We start from the raw sequence: 18,040 nt of genomic DNA on the forward strand, positions 1-18,040 counted from the left end.
TGGGAGTGTAAATTGATACAGGCACTATGGAGAACAGTATGCAGCTTCCTTAAAAAACTGAAAATTGAACTACCATATGACCCAGCAATTCCTCTATTGGGCATATACCCTGAGAAAACCATAATTCAAAAAGAGTCATGTACCAAAATGTTCATTGCAGCTCTATTTACAATAGCCAGGACATGGAAGCAACCTAAGTGTCCATCAACAGATGAATGGATAAAGAAGGTGTGGCACATGTTTACAGTGGAATATTATTCAGCCATAAAAAGGAATGAAACTGGGTTATTTGTAGTTACATGGATGGACCTAGAGACTGCCATACAGAGTGAAGTAAGTCAGAAAGAGAAAACGCAAGAGGGAAGAGATATGGGAACATATGTGTATGTATAGCTGATTCACTTTGTTATAAAGCAGAAACTGACACACTGTTGTAAAGCAGTTATACTCCAATAAAGATATTAAAAAGAAAAAAGTAAACTTAACTGGGAATCAGAAAAAAAAAAAAGAAAGAAAAGTTGGACTCTTTAAGAAATGTGTTGGAATAATTGGTTTTTTGGAAAAATACTTAGACCTTTACTAAATATCATGCAAAAATAAATTGCAGGTGGAATAAAAATCTAATGATAAAATATAATGCTCTAAAATGTTAGATGAGAAAAGAGGAATTTTTGTGTAATCTTAAGATAGGAAAGGCTTTCTTAAGCAAAACACAATCCAGAAGCCATCGAAGAAGAAAAATGAATATATTTTACTACATCAAAGTGATACATTTCTGTTGACTACAGTATACCGTATACAAAGTAAATGGGTAAATGAAAAACTGGAAGACCTATTTGCAACATATTAACAAAGGATTACATAATATCCTTCCATATATTAAACACTTCTATAAATCGATAGGAAAAGGATGAATGCCCTCTATGAAAATTAAGTATATGAACAAGCATTCCACAAAATAAGAAACATAAATGGCCTAATATATGAAAGATGCTTAACTTCATCAGCAATCAAATAAATGAAAATTTAAATCATTTAGATACTGTTTTTTAGCCTTTCCATTTGACAAAGATTTTAAAAAATCATAACACTTCTGCTGGTAAATGGGGTTGGAAAACATATATACTCTTGGTGGGAGTGTAAATTGCTCCAGTATAGCACTGACTTTCTAGAGGCAATGTGGCAATATTATCAAAAATTAAAATGTATATAATATTTAATCCAGATATTTCACATCCAGAAATTTTTTCCAAGGAAATACCACAGCAGTATATGGTCCCAGTTATTTGTGTAAGGGTGCTAATTACAGCAGGCTTATAATTGCCAGGATAAAAAGGGAAGTATTCCATATGCCCATCAACAAGGGATTTGTTAAACAAGTCATAATGCCCATATGCCCATCAATAGGGAATTTGTTAAATGAATTGTGATGTATCCATATAGAATACTAGCTGTGTGGCTGTTAGAAGCAGATCTACTGGCATATAAACTGATATGGAAACATCTCTGTGACATATTGTTAACCTTTTAAAAAATCACACCTCAATATGTATCACGTGATTCCATTTGTGTTTAAAAAGGAAAAAAAGTGTGGGCAGTTTATTTTCAATGTTAATTTAAAACATAATTGAGGTTGTAGTTGGTAATCTATTCTTCTCTTTTTTGCAATTCAGTGGTTCATCATGGATTTCTATCCATGTCAGTGCATATAGATCTACGTCATCCCTTTGGTAGATGTATAAGTATCAACATTCTGTTTGTTTTAAAATGCTATGTGTGTGCATATATAATGAACATAAAAGAGTAAAACTTCAAGAAGAATATCCGTACAGTTGTTAACAAAGGTTACACTGAGAGGAGGAAGAGGACTTTCATTACTAGTGGATTGACTGATTTTTCTTAAGTATAGATATATACTTAGCAAAAATAATAAAAATATTTCTATTTAAGGAAGAAAAACATAGTTTTTAAAAATTTATGTTTATAGAAAGTGTAAAACTAGAAAGCGCCTCAAAACCTCTTTAAAGTTTGAGAAATCAATAGCTATTAACATTACTTTAACAATAAGAAGAAAAGGGTGGGAAAAGAATAGAAAGGAGGAATCAGAAAGATTTTTTCCAAAGGAAAAGAGATATGAATGAAAATAATAGCAGCTTCAGGAATTCAGTTAGCATCCTAGCCTCTGCTTTAGTGTGTTTGTAGTTCATTGTTTATTTCACGTTTCTACCAAAAAAGTATTATTCTCTAGAGAAATACAGTAATTGTTTTTCTTTGTGATTGGAGAAAGCAACATAAAAATTTAAGCAAAAGCATTAACTTTTTAGCATCTTAAAATCTTTTTCTCAGTCAGCTGTTTGTTATCTCAAACTGTCTTTCCCAAACTCCTGTTAAACAGAGTTTTAAATTCACGTTACAGTGTGAATGCAAACTATACATTTTTAAGACTTTATTAATTTTTTAGAGTACTTTTAGATTCACGACAAAATTAAGGAGAAAGTACAGAGATTTCTGGTACACCCCCTGCACCCACACATGCATAGCCTCCTCCTTTATCAACATCTTCACCAGAGGGATACATTTTTTACAATTATGAGGCTGTGCACTACCTACTGTGCTAATGAGTCTCCTAATTATTTTACAATTGATTAGCCTACACTGACACATCATTATCACCCAAAGTCCACAGTTTACATTAGGATTCACTCTTGGTGTTGTACTAAATATATATATTTTAGCCTTTTACATGAGGCAAATAATTTTTCATATAAGATATAGAAAATGAGGCTTTGTGTTCTCATGATCTAGAGATTTATATCTTTATTATTGATTCTGACCTGAGTGTTCTTATAAAATAGCAGATGTAAATTTTTTAGTATTTGTTATTTTAACTTTTAAAAGTGTATATTATTTGACTCACTTTTTGTTTTAATTAGGTAACTGGGAAAAAGACATATGCTACAAGCCAGCAGATTTATGAAGCAGTTAAATCATTGTGGACAAAAAACAACAAAAAAGAGTCACTTCCTGAACCTAAAGAAAAAACTAAGGTAGAGTTTAAATGGACCAAAAAGGTAGATTTTGAGTTTTGTTTGGGTGGGTTTTAGCTTGTAATGAGAGTCCTAGACAGAAGTCAAGGATGGATTGAAAAGAGATGAAGGAATATACTACCTTTGCATGCTATAATTTTCTTTATTTTTCTGTGAAAATTCAATGTATTATTACATACCTAGTACAAAGAATAGTGCCTAATACATAGTAAATGAAAAAAATAATAATTTTCTTAATTTTGTATATAGTAATATGAAAAAAACTAAAAATGACTGCTTAGAAGAGAAACAGTTTTTCCTAGAGTTAAGTCCTAAGACATATGTTGCTGTTAGGTCTTTGTAAAGTGTGTATGATATTCTTGGCAACAATATATGAATAGAGTCCTTAATCATAACATCTTCCATTCTAGTCAACAACATAACATAAAGCCCATTTCACTGGAAGCAATATTAATATTAATTATGGACTAAGCAATGAGGTCTAGATTTTTCGTGTTCTGGTTTGATTTTAAGATGAAATTTTGGATATCTATAAAAATAAATTCCTTTAGGAATTATGCCATTAAATCAATTTTCACAACTAGAATTTTGATGAGTTAAGCAACAGTTTGTTTTCTTATAAAAATGTGGAAATCACATATTACATGTTATTGCTTAAAGACAGAATTATATTCTTAACAATCAACCAAAAACAGACTGTTTGAACTTATATAGAAGATTATTTCATAGTTCCTTATTGATTAGTTTTAATCATGTTTCCTATGACACCAATACTCTCAAACTTGAGAACATTTCATGCTTTGTATTAGGAATAGGGCAGCAAGAACTGTTATAGCACATACATTGTAAAGATAGCATTCGTATTAATTTTCAGTCCCTGATACATAGCATTTAAACTCAAGATTGACATAAAATCAATTAGCAAAAGAAAGTCAGTTTGTAACTAAGTTATGTATGGCCTTATTACCAATTGCATTTTGATTTACAGTACTATATCATTAGCATGCTACAACTTTCCTTATGGCTATTTCTATTTTGAGGAAGGTTTTATAAAATCTTTTTCTTTTACATCTTTATTGGAGTATAATTGCTTTACAATGGTGTGTTGGTTTCTGCTTTATAACAAAGTGACTCAGTTATACATATGTTCCCATATCTCTTCCCTCTTGCGTCTCCCTCCCTCCCACCCTCCCTATCCCACCCCTCCAGGTGGTCACAAAGCACTGAGCTGATCTCCCTGTGCTATGCGGCTGCTTCCCACTAGCTATCTACCTTACGTTTGGTAGTGTATGTATGTCCATGCCTCTCTCTCGATTTGTCACAGCTTACCCTTCCCCCTCCCCATATCCTCAAGTCCATTCTCTAGTAGGTCTTGAGCTATTTGTAGTGAGGTGGATAGACCTAGAGTCTGTCATACAGAGTGAAGTAAGTCAGAAAGAGAAAGACAAATACCGTATGCTAACACATATATATGGAATTTAAGGAAAAAAGTGTCATGAAGAACCTAGGGGTAAGACAGGAATAAAGACACATGCTATAATTTTTTAAGATATTTTATTCTTTTAGTAAAATGATTTACTTATAAAAGAAAAATCCTTTTTGGTAAACAGCTAAGAAGCTCTGATGAAATAGAAATACCTGCAAAAACAACTCACAACCTGAAACATTCAGTGCCTTTGTCAACAGAACTCAGCTCTGAAACAAAGACCAAATCAGAATCCACCTCAGGTTTGTTTGGAATAATTCAATTTTGTTTTCATTCTTTTCTTAAATAATTTTATAGTATTATAATTAGTAGTTTGAACTTATTTATGTGTTTTCCTCATAAATGTTTTATCTTTCTCATATCTGTAGTCTGTGTATCTTTTTAGGTTATGAGGTACTCAGATACGTGGAACTTTTTCTAATTGCCACATAGCTCATAACATAGTTCTTGGCATATGGGAGTAGAGAATAATAGCACTGGCTGGTTGGGTGAGTGAAGCATTTAATCAATTTATAGATGTGAGATTTTTAATCAGGTGGAGGAAAATGTGTCTTTCTGGATTCTACCAGTTTACAGGCTATGATGAGTCACATCTACATAGAAGAAATATCAGGTTTCCATTTCTTGTGCTATCTACCCCTATCAATCTTCTCTTCTACCATCAGTTTAGTTTAGATACTAAGAACTTTCAGCATCAAATAATAAAAATAACACAAGTTATATAATATTAATATCTTTGCTAGTATTAGATACAGGCAATTAATACTTTGTGGGACCAAATAGTGACAATTATACTTCCTAGGCAAATACTACCATGGTTTTACTCTGATCAAAAAGAAAGTAACAGAGTGTTTAGTACCATTTCAGTAGTGTATTCACATAAACTCACCAGTCACTGGTTTATGTAGGTTTGTTTATCTATACCAAGTAAATGGTACTATGCATTAAGTTGTCTTATTACAAAGGAAATAGGACCAACTCAGAGGTAGAGAATTAGGGAATAATGAAAATATCTCCCCTTTACTGAGCAACTACTGTGGTACAAAGAACTGTTAGTATGTTATGTCATTCAATCCTCTCCCAAAAAGCAAAACAAAAAAACTCTGGTATATATGTAATTATAATTGTTTTATGATAAAGAGACTGAGACTCAGGGAGCTTAAGTAACTTGCCCAAAATTATAGTTTATGAATAGAGTTGTGTTTATAGTCTAGATATTACTGACACCAAAGTCCCAGCTCTTTCCATTGCATATAGATTATCTAATTTAAAGCCAGAGTTTAGTCTCTAATTTCAGCCTCCTCCTCTCTTACTTAATCTTTATAAAAGCTGTCACTGAGTAAACCTGATTTGAGTTTTACTATTTCCTGTCACGTCTCCTTTCTAATCAAGGTAAGTTATACGGTTTTTAGACTCTCTCTGAGTAATCCACAGTTGATCGTATTCCCACAGGCATATAATATATCTGGTCATTTCTCTAAATGCCTGTCAACTCCAGAGATCTTTGTGGAGATGTTGCAGCTTCACAATGGGACCAAACCATCCCCAGCCAATGTCTTTTCTTCACATACCTGGATTCTGGAACATTTTGCCTGCCTGTCATGGGTAATGTGGTATATGAAAAGCATTCTAAGGAGACATGTAGAAGAGAGAAATACCCAGTACTATTCATCCTTATATAGTATTCAGATTTGTTTATACTTGAGACCCTTGAGACTATTTCCACATTTCATATGCAATCCCAAAGGTCCAAGACACAGAAAACAGTAGTGATTATGAGTACAGGTTTTAGAATAGAACCTGGATCTGAATCCTAAATCCAACATTTACTAGTTTTATTGCCTGGGGCAAGTTATCTAATACCTCAAGCCTTGGTCTCCTCATCTGTAAAAGGAGGACAATAATAGTGTTTTTCTGACATGCTTGTTGTGAGGATTAAATGAGATATTGCCTGTAAAGCAAAAAGTACAATGTCAAGCACATACTAAGTTCTCAGTGTTAGAAGATATCATTATCATTGGCCTAGAGTAATTAGCCGTTTTGCCGATAAACAAATTTATTGTCATTGAGCACACTTTGGGAGCACATTACTTAGCTAGGGAACTTAGCCATGGCCACCACTTCTCACCATACAGAATAGATTGGGTGTACTGTCCAACTATATATCATGGCTCTGAATATGAGTTTGGTTATTCTCTATCATCCATATACATTTATGCCAATAACTTATTTTGGGAATCACAAATTCGGAAATTTGGTGACATGGACCTATTCAAAATCTGATGAAAGCAGAATGAGATCTCTCACAGTCTCACAAGATTAACGTCCCTCTCAGAGGTTGGCAAACTATGGACCCTGTGCCAAATCTGGCTCACGGACTATTTTTGTACATTTCATAAATGGTTCCTATGTGATTAAAATAGTTTAAAAATCAAAATAAAAATATTTCATGACAAGTTAAAATTGTATGAAATTCAAATTCCAGTGTCCATAAATAAATAAAGTCTTATTGGAACACAGCCACACTCATTGTGTATTGTCTTGTCTGTGGCTGCTTTCACCCTAAAATGGCAGAGTTGAGTGGTTGTGATGGAGACCTTATGGTTTACAAAGTTGAAAATGTTTACTTTGGCCCTGTGCAAACAAAGTTTGCTGATTTCTGTATTAGAGGGATGATGTGTGCCATATATACATGACTCATCTTCCCCTCTTGATATTTCCCAGATTATTTTATAAGTCATAACACTAAATAGTCAAACTCAAAACCCTGAAGGGCAAAACCAAATTTCCTACAGTCTTTTAGTGTGAGGGAGACAGAAACTCAGGCTGTCAATCAGAAGCTAGAGAGTATCATACCTGAGGAGGAGGGAGGAACCAGAGGTTGACTGACTCTTACTATAACTGCAGCTCAGCTCAGTGCCTGATTGGAGTGAGATGATAAGTACTTCACCCTTCCTAAAAGAGGAAAAGGGTCCCCCCTCTGGCCGATGATATCATCTGGAGCTTCTTCAGTTCTTTTTTACGCGGTGTCCACCATACAAATAAAATACTAGTCATGCAAAGAGGCAGGAAGATGTGACTAACAAAAGAGAAAAAAAATAACAGCAGACCCACAGGTGATCTAAATATTGAAGTTAGCAGAAAAGCACTTTAACTATTACTAATATGTCAAATGGAAAACGTGATGAACAAAATGGATAAAAAGATGGAGAATTTCACAAAAAGTTGAAATCTATTAAAAAATCAAGTGGATATTCTAGATGTGAAAAATACAGTACATGAAATTATGAACTCATTGGATGGGTTTAATAGCAGATCATATATAAAAAGAGGACAGAAATAATGAACTCAAATACAGAACAATAAAAAAATAGCCAAACTGAAGTACAGAGAGAAAAAAGATTGGAAAGAATAGAACAGCATGTGAAACTACTTTGCAATGACTAATATCTTTTAGTGTTTCAGTTACTGAAAAGCTGAATACTGAATATCATCCCAATTTTATACAAAAGAAACAAAAATAGAATCTCTAACATTCGTAACTTCACTCAGCAATTTATTAGTGATCTGTCCTATTTTTTTTTTACCTAACTTGCTTAAAATATAAATAAGACGTGAACTAAATTATCAGTGAATAGATAACACCTAATGGCTATTTGAGATAATTCATTGCTGTTTTATAACTTTAAATATCTTTATTCCTTTCCTGTTTGTATAACACCAGCTTTTTTTAAAGTCTACTAAAAAAAAGCTAAGCATAAATTGTTTTTTATTAGAGATTTAAATATGATAAAGTACAAAGAAAATCATTACAATGATTAGGGGATTGAGATTCAAGAAGAGTTTTTATGATTGGTAATTCTTTGGGAGGACAGAGAGCCCTGGATCAAAAGCGATGAAGAAATTTCTAAGAGGAAAGATATAATCCTTAATTACTCAGAAAAGCATGAGATGACCCTTTAAAAAAAAAGGCAGAAATCAAATGACCTAGGTTGAATGGTTCTAAACCAGAGGGATCCACATCACAATTTCTTGAGTTTTTTTTTTTCTAAAATTCACTCTAACAAGAATTATAAATCAGAATCTCCAGAGGTGAGGCCTCCAAGCAGGTGGATTGTAGGAAAAGCTCCTCAGGGAATTCTCTATGCATATTCCTCTAGTTAATAATATCTGACATAAGCTATGGATAAACTAAGAATTTGAAGCCTTTCAACAAATTTTGAGAGGTGTAGCTCTAAAGGCACCTCTAGATCTGACCCTTTGACCATATTTTGGACAAGAATATAAATTAAGGTAGTGAGTAGAAGTGTTAGAGAACTTAGTCAATTGGTTGACATTGTTAAGAAAATTAGACACATTCAGACTTACATAAAATAACTATTTGTCAATGCTTACTATAGTATGTCTGTTTGATTAAAAAAAGACATTGATTAAACTATTTCGTAGTATACTTTTCACTTGTACTGAGCAAAGGCTTCCACCAGGTGGCAGTAAAGATGCATTTGGGAAAGAAGCAGACAGAACCACTAAGCTTAACCTTTTCTGTGTGCTACAGACCCCTTCTCAGAATGTTTTAAATGCATAAACTAAAATACATAGTAATGTATGAGCTTCCTTAATTGTGTTAATCAACAGTATCTAACAACATATCTGATTAAGGCTATAATTTTGAAGTAGTAGTAAGTGTAAATATTTCAAGATATCTGCAACTGCAACGTGGTTATCTGTGATTTGTATTAGTGGCAAAGTCTAAGGTACCATGGATAGTATTGTGGTTTGTTGCCTGCATTCATTATTGAAGAAAACGTTCATCTTCAGTCAAAGGTTAATGAAAATAAAGACAAATTTTCCCCATTCAACTTCATAGATCACATGAATTCTATCCACAGACCTCCCTCCCCCAAAGGGATCCCAGGTTAAAAATCTGTCTGTGGAGAACTGTATTAATGTCATTTAAGATTTGGCTGTTTTTAAAATATACTTAGTGGTGAAATTACATATAGGTCTATCCCAGTTCATAAAGCAGAAACTGTTTATGAAAAGGTAGGTGTAAAATAAATAACTGTATGTAAATTTTTCCCCTTCAGTTTCATCATAAAACTGGAAATTAAATTCCTCTATGGAAAAAAGATGTGTCTTCCAAATGTAAAAAAAAAATCATTTCAAAATGAATCAGAGTTTGAAAAACATTTAAAATAAAAACAAGTTTGAAAAACATATTTTTAGTCTTATGTCACAAAGTAAATATAAAAATTGTTCTTACCTACTTACCATGCATAGGGTATTGTATGTACCACTTTGTGTGCATTATGTTGAATACTAAAAATACATAATTAACATTGTTACTGCTCTAAGCCCCATTTTACGGAAGAGCCAGGGTTGTGTTTATTTCAGATTTTTCTTGTTTCTTGAGGTAGGATTGTATTGTTATAAACTTCTGTCTTAGAACTGCTTTTGCTGCATCCCGTAGGTTTTGGGTCATCATGTTTTCATTGTCATTTATTTCTAGGTAATTTTTTATTTCCTCTTTGATTTCTTCAGTGATCTCTTGGTTGTTTAGTAGCATATTGTTTACCCTCCATTTGTATTTTTTGCTGTATTTTTTCCTGTAATTGGTATCTAGTCTTATAGCATTGTGGTCAGAAAAGATGCTTGATACAATTTCAATTTTCTTAAATTTACCAAGGCTTGATTTGTGACCAAGGATGTAATCTATCCTGGAGAATGTTCCATGTGCACTTGAGAAGAAAGTATATTCTGTTGTTTTTGGATGGAATGTCCTATAAATATCAATTAATTCCATCTGGTCTGTTGTGTCATTTAAAGCTTGTGTTTCCTTTATTTTGGGTTTGGATGATGTCTGTCCATTGGGGTAAGTCAGATGTTAAAGTTGCCTACTATTATTGTGTTACTGTTGATTTCCCATTTTATGGTTGTTAGCATTTGCCTTATGTATTGAGGTGCTCCTATGTTGGATGCATAGATATTTACAATTGTTATATCTTCTTTTTGGATCGATCCCTTGATCATTATTTAGTGTCCTTCTTTGTCTCTTGTAATAGTCTTTATTTTAAAGTCTATTTTGTCTGATATGAGAATTGCTACTCCAGCTTTCTTTTGATTTCCCTTTGTATGGAGTATCTTTTTCCATTCCCTCACTTTCAGTCGGTGTGTGTCCCTAAGTCTGAAGTGGGTCTCTTGTAGACAGCATATATATGGGTCTTGTTTTTGTATCGATTCAGCCAGTCTGTGTCTTTTGGTTGGAGCATTTAATCGATTTACATTTAAGGTAATTATTGATATTATTTTTCCTATTAGTCTCTTGTAATAGTCTTTATTTTAAAGTCTATTTTGTCTGATATGAGAATTGCTACTCCAGCTTTCTTTTGATTTCCCTTTGTATGGAGTATCTTTTTCCATTCCCTCACTTTCAGTCGGTGTGTGTCCCTAAGTCTGAAGTGGGTCTCTTGTAGACAGCATATATATGGGTCTTGTTTTTGTATCGATTCAGCCAGTCTGTGTCTTTTGGTTGGAGCATTTAATCGATTTACATTTAAGGTAATTATTGATATGTATGTTCCTATTCCCATTTTCTTAATTGTTTTGGGTTTGTTATTGTAGGTCTTTTCCTTCTCTTGTGTTTCCAGCCTAGACAAGTTCCTTTAGCATTTGTTGTAAAGCTGGTTTGGTGGTGCTGAATTCTCTTTTGATTTCTCTGTCAAACCTGAATGAGATCCTTGCTGGATAGAGTAATCTCGGTTGTCGGTTTTTCCCTTTCATCACTTTAAATATGTCCTGCCACTCCCTTCTGGCCTGTAGAGTTTCTGCTGAAAGATCAGCTTTTAACCTTCTGGGGATTCCCTTGTATGTTATAGTGTGTTTCTCCTTGGGTTTATCCTGTATGGGACTCTCTGTGCTCCCTGGACTTGATTGACTATTTCCCTTACCATGTTGGGGAAGCTTTCAACTATAATCTCTTCAGATATTTTCTCAGACCTTTTCTTTTTTTCTTCTTCCGGGACACCTATAATTCGAATGTTGGTGTGCTTAACGTTGTCCCAGAGGTCTCTGAGACTGGCCTCCATTATTTTCATTCGTTTTTCTTTATTCTGCTCCTCAGCAGTTATTTCCACCATTCTATCTTCCAACTCACTTATCCGTTCTTCTGCCTCAGTTATTCTGCTATTGATTCCTTCTAGAGTATTTTTAATTACAGTTATTGTGTTCATCACTGTTTGTTTGCTGTTTAGTTCTTCTAGGTCCTTAAACATTCTTGTCTTTATTCTATTTCCAAGATTTTGGATCATCTTTACTATCATTACTCTGAATTCTTTTTCAGGTAGTTTGCCTACCTCTTCATTTATTTGTTCTTGTGGGTTTTTATCTTGCTCTTTTGCCTGTAAGATATTTCTCTATCTTCTCATCTTGTCTAATTTACAGTATTTGAGGTCTCCTTTCACTAGGCTGCAGGGTTGTAGTTCCTCTTGCTTCTGTTCTCTGCCACTGGTGGTGGGGTTGGTCCAGTGTCTTGTGTAGGCTTCCTGATGGGAGGGACTGGTGCCTGCATTCTGGTGGTGGAGCTGGGTCTTTTCCCTCTGATAAGCAGGGCCGTGTCAGATGGTGTGTTTTGGGGTGTCTGTGAGCTTAGTATGACTTTAGGTTTTCTGTGTGCTGACGGGTGGGTTTGTGTTCCTATCTTGTTTGTTGTTTGGTGTGAGGCATCCAGCACTGGGAGCTGCTGGCAGTTGGGTGGAGCTGGGTCTTAGATTCAGATAGAGGCCTCCATGAGAGCACTAGGTGATTAATCTTCCCTGGGGCTGGGAATTCTTTAGTGGTCCAGCATCCTCGACTCGGTGCTCCCACTCTGGAGCCTCAGGCCTGACTTCTGGTCGAGGGACCAAGACCCCACAAGTCGCTCGTCCCAGCGATAAAGGGGATTAAAAAAAAAAAACACTAACAAAACCCCAGACAAATGGTAAAGAGTAAAATCGAACAAACAGAAACAGAAACAAGGAAACACACAAACACACACAGAAAACAGAGCCAGATAAATCAAATAGCAAGAGACCAGACAGACCAAAGAACCCAAGAACAAAATCAAAGAATTAAGAAGAAAGCTGACAAAAACTCAAAACCAAAAAACAAAACCAAAGCAGAGTGCCAACTGAAAGATAAAGCAAAGAAACAAAACAAACTGAAAAAATGATATTTAAAAAAGAGAAAAAGAGAAAGGGGAAAGAAGACAGAACAACAGAAAAGCAATGTAGAAACAAATATAAAAAAAAATAAAATAGAAAAAACCAGACAAATAGAAGAGCTCAAAAATGAAATCAAACAATTAGGATTAAAACTAACAAAAGCACATAACCTAAAAACAAAACCAGAGCATGTGCCATGCCAGCCAACTGAAGAATAAAGCAAGGAAACAGAACAAACCTATAAAAGTGATTTTTTTTTAAAAATAATAATAAAATAAAAAGGGAAAAAAAACAGGACAACAGCAAAGCAAAGTAGAAATAGAAATATATTAAAAATAAGAAAAACACATTAAAGAAAAAGAGGAAAAGAAGGGAAAAGAACACAACAGAAAAGCAAAGTATAAATAGAAATATATTAAAAAATAAAAATATGTTATAAAACACAGAGATCCCAAAAGACTAAAAAAAAGAAACAACAACAAACAGAAAAAGAAACCAAAAAATAATCTAGAACCAACAACAGAAGGAATCAAAACATAATAAAATTAATAGTAATAATTATGTTTCCCTGGGGTCTCCACGGTAATTGTCCTTGCACACGCTGTGAACCACAGCCCAAGAGGCTCTCCTCTGCCTCTGGGCTGGTCTCTGGACCTGCTGTGGGCCCTGTGGGTACCGCTCTGACTCTGATCTGGCCCAATTCCTGTGTGCACTTGCCCCCAAATTCCACAGCTGCCACAGCTAGACCAGTTTCATTTGTGGGAACACTCACTGTCTACTCAGATATTCCATAGATGCAGGGTCTACCTAGCTGATTGCAGGGATTTAATCTGCAGCTTGTACAGCTAATGGAAAGATTTTCAGTCTTCTTCCTTAGTCCCCCCATCCCTGAGTTTCAGCTTTGGTTTTATCCCCATCTCTACGTGTGGTCCACCCACAGGTGTCTGGTCCTGAGGCTGCCTTGGAGCTCTTGGGTCAGCCCCGGGAGGACCAGGCACAGAGGTGGTATGACTGCTTGGATCGCAGGAGCCCTGGTGGCACCAAATGTGCAGAGAAGCCAGCAGCTACAGGCAAAAGAGATATGGCCTTAGTGAGGGCCTTTTCTGGCACCCAGCATAATATGTATGAGGGCCAGCCCTGGCCGGGGTTTTTCTGGCACCCGGCAGCAGGTGTGTGAGGGCCAGCCCTGAGAGGGCTTTTATTTTTATTACCCTGCAGCCAGTGCATGAGGGCCAGCTCTAAGGGGGCTTTTTTTATTGCTCAGCAGCCAGTGCACAGGAGCCATCCCTGAGCAGGCTTCTTTTATTGTCATTGTCAGGTGCTGGCATGTGGGAAGAGGCTACAATAGTGGCTCCTCCACTTACGTGTGACTCAGCAATAGTGCCCTGCTTCCATGGTAGTCTGGTCTTCCTCCATAGGCATTCACTGCTGTGGATTTTCTCCCTCCTGTCTCCTCAGTCCGTCTCTGCACAGCCAACAGCAGTTCTCGCTCTGGGCCTGTTCTCCAATCCCCACGCACCAACTCCCAGCCCCCTTGCACACCTGTGAACACATGTCCCAGTCTGGGGTATGTAGGGCTGTGGTATGGACCATCTGTATTTCTTACTCTGTCCTGTCTGCCACAGATCGGCTGTGTCACCCTCTTCTGACAGCCTCAAATGCTTCCCTTCTGTCCAAATTGATTTCCCCGTCAGAGAGGGGGTTTCCTCAAATTCAGGAATCTCTCTGCTTCAGCTCCCCAACCCCAGGGTGCTCTTCCCATCCCGCCTCCTCTCTTCTTTTTTCTGTCCTACCCAGTTATGAAGGGATCTGTATAGTCCTTTCGTCCAAGGTCTTCTGCTAGTTTTCAGCTGGTGTTCCATGAGAATTGTTGCATCTATAGATGTAGTCCTGCTGCACCCATGGAGAGAGATGAACTCCACATCCATCTACTCCACCACCATCTTGCCTCTCCTCTCCTAATGTTCTTAACCTCAAAAAGTTGCAGTATCCAAAGGGCTCATTTCTTGGACCTCTTTTCTGATGTTCTGGAAGACTTCATATGGTCTCATAGTTTTAAATGCCATATATAGGCTAGGAGCATACAATTTATAAACCAGCACAGGCTACTCCTGTGCTGAACTCTAGATTCACATTTCTAACTGCTTACTCAATATTTGTATTCAGATGTCTAGTTAGCAATTCAAATATAGCACATCCAAAACTTAACACTTTGTTTGCCTTCTCCCAAACATGGTTCTACACTTTCCCCTATCTCAGTAAATGTCAACTCCACTCTTCTAGTTTCTCAAGTTAAAGAGTCTCACTCACACAACATATTGAGTCCATTTAGGAAATCTTGTCCATTCTACCTTAAGAAGTTATCCAGAATCCAGTACCTTTTCACCACCTCCACTGCTACTGCCCTAATAAAAGCCATCAGCATCTCCCTCCTGGGGTACTGCAATAGCTTCGTAACTGCTCTCCCTACTTCCATGCTTGTTTCCCTATACTCTCTTCTCCCCATAGCCAAGAGTAATCTTTTAAAAAACATAACATCATGTCACTCCTCTGCTCAAAACTGTCCAGAGACTTCTCATTCTCTTAGAATAAGGAGAAAAACTTTGCCATGGCCCTATGTGGCCTGACCTTCCATTGTTTTCTGATCATGCCTCCTACCACTCTCATTATACCCACCATCAGCATATCTTGCCAACTCTGTTCTAGCCATATTGGCCATTTTATGGCTCCTCAGGCATGCCTAAGTTCTATTACACTTGCTGCCTGCTCTTCCTGTAAGGCATTTCCCTCGGTTATCTACAGGGCTCACACCTTCACCTCCTTCAGTTCTTTGCTCAAATATAGAAGACTTTCCCTGGCCACCCTATTTAAAACTGCAAATCACCCAAGCACTCCATATGCCCCTCCTTCCTGATTTATTTAATATTTTTTTGCATAGCACTTACCACCTTCTGGTATGTCATTTAGTTTATTGTCTCTCTCACCCAACTTGAATGTTAGGTCCATGTTGGCAGACATTTTTATCTGTTTTGTTCGCTGATGTGTGCCCCATATCAACAGGAAATTTGTAAAATGAATGACTAATATTTTTCATTTTAATACTTTATCAGGTGCTACACAGTTTATGGCTGACCCCAAGCTCATGGATCACGGGCAGTCCCATCCAGAAGATGTAGATATGTACAGCACTAGAAGCTGAAATAGTCTGCATAGAGAACTACAAGATGTGTGAAGTTGTGAATAACAATGAAAAAAATCATATAATGGGTAACTGTGATGCATGGAGTATAATTTAAACCAAGTTTTTCCCTTACATCTTCTAATGTACAGTTAGACAAATCACATAAGTGATTAAAACTCAAATTGAATACAATCCAAACAATACTAAATGATCGATGAGGAGGCAGAAGTAAAAGTATTAGGATGCATTTGGTGATTTTTAAGGGTATTTATAAAAAAATAAAAGTAAATATATGAACACTGATGAGAGTAAAATCTGAAAAAATATGTATGTGTGTATATAATTATGTATATATATATGCACATATATGTTTGTTTAACTTTTATGAATTAACGTCAGCTAAATTAGAATTGTGTGTGGAAGAATATGTTCCCTCCCCCTCTGTTTTTCATTTCCCAGAGCTGGAATAAAATATCCATATTTTATGACACTTGGGCTTGGCTTTGTCTCTGTTTTATTAATGTTAACTCCTCTTAAATGTCCCAAAATACCTCTAACTATTTGAGAGGAACATATGCTACATGGGACCCCCGATGCTGCTTAGCATTCCTTCTTCTGGTTCCTGGGTGGTTTCCTATTCTGTTTTCTAGGAGAGGCATTACAGACCTTTTATTCTCAAACCTCCTATACCTGCCAATGATGACTGTCTCCTATTACATAGAGAAAAAAATAAGTTATTACACATAGTTTTTCCCAACTTCTTCACATCTACCTTCAAGACTTACCTCTTTTCAGCCATGCATCCCCCTTTTCTAAAGCTAATGCTTCTATTTGTGTTCCTGACCTCCTCCTTTCCTATCTTTTCCAGTACCATATTCCATCCCATTTAATCTTCAGTCTTTGGTTTCTCTTTTCATTCATTTTGTTTTCTCAATCTCTAAATAGCTTCAGATCTTCTTTATCCAAAGACAACAGTAACAAAAACCTTTCCCCAACTCTACCTCTTCCTCTTGAGCTATCTTTTCTTTCTCTTTCCCATGATTTTCAGACTTCATAAAACAGTAATTAATGTCACTTTCTTATTTCCTCACTTTCAATTCCTCTCTAAGTTGTGACACCTTGGCCTCTATACCTACTTGAATATTCTGTAATGTTTGACTCTTGACCACTCCCTCCTAAAATTCAGTCCTCCCTTTGGTGTCATTGCTGCTCCTCTCGTTATTCTTCATTCTTCTCTTGCTCTGAATCCCTTAAATGCTGAGGCTCCTCAGGTTGCATTTCTAGTCTTTTCTCATTCTGTGCTCTCTCATTTCCATTCAACATACTTTACTGACTTCAGCTACCATTTATATGTCATTATTATTTATATTTCCAGCTCCTGTATTTCTCCAGAAATGTATAGCTATCTTTCTAATTATTTGTTAGTCATATCCACCTTATATCCCATAGATATCCTCAAGGTCAATAGACTTAAAACTAAATTGTCTCTACATCTCTCTCATTTCTGTGTTTCTCAGATCTTTTCTACCTTCTCTAATCCTTGCTCTCATTCAAGTCTTCTTCATCACTTTCCTGGATTATTATAGTAGCCTCTGGTTAATCTGCCTGATATCAATCTTGCTTTTTGTCACTTAACAATGCATTCTCCTTATAGGTAACAGTAAACCAGTTAACTGTAGCTTAAATAAGTGAGAGTCTATTTAAAGTCTGGGAATTGGTCAGTACAGGGTTGGTATAGTGGCTCATTGGTATCATCAATGATCTAGGCATTTTCTCATTCTACTCTGCTCTTTAGCATGTTGATTTGTCACCTCATGATCACAAAATGGCTCCTATACCTCTGGGGAACACATACACACTCAGAGTAGGAAGAAGGGTTACAGAAACTGTACCAGATGCTTCTGACCCCCTTTTATCAGAGAAGTAAGTGCTTCCTCAAAAGACTTATGTCTATATCTTGACCAGAATTTGTCATGTAAGCCACATTTAGCTCAAGGAAGATTGGCAAGTCACATTTTTGTCTATGGAGAGAAAGGCAAGGGGTAAGGGATTTGGAATGGGTGTTGAGTTTAAGCTAACACACAGTGTCTGCCACTTTGTTCTTCTAACCCATCTGTCATATTATTAT

At 36.0% G+C, this 18,040-nt stretch overlaps 1 protein-coding gene across 1 annotated transcript; it reads left to right on the forward strand.

Annotated features, from left to right (window-relative positions):
- Nucleotides 1-2,933: 2,933 nt before the first annotated feature.
- LOC112396471 (MICOS complex subunit MIC27-like) lies at nt 2,934-16,402 on the forward strand (the record flags this gene model as incomplete). Its single annotated transcript, XM_024740222.1, has 3 exons — nt 2,934-3,047; nt 4,658-4,775; nt 15,842-16,402. Coding segments are annotated over 3 exons (321 nt in total), but the record flags the coding sequence as incomplete, so codon positions are not given.
- Nucleotides 16,403-18,040: the final 1,638 nt, after the last annotated feature.

The sequence above is a fragment of the Neophocaena asiaeorientalis genome, unplaced genomic scaffold (genome assembly GCF_003031525.2).
Source record: "Neophocaena asiaeorientalis asiaeorientalis breed wild unplaced genomic scaffold, Neophocaena_asiaeorientalis_V1.1 scaffold840, whole genome shotgun sequence".
In the NCBI taxonomy this organism is placed as follows: Eukaryota; Metazoa; Chordata; class Mammalia; order Artiodactyla; family Phocoenidae; genus Neophocaena; species Neophocaena asiaeorientalis.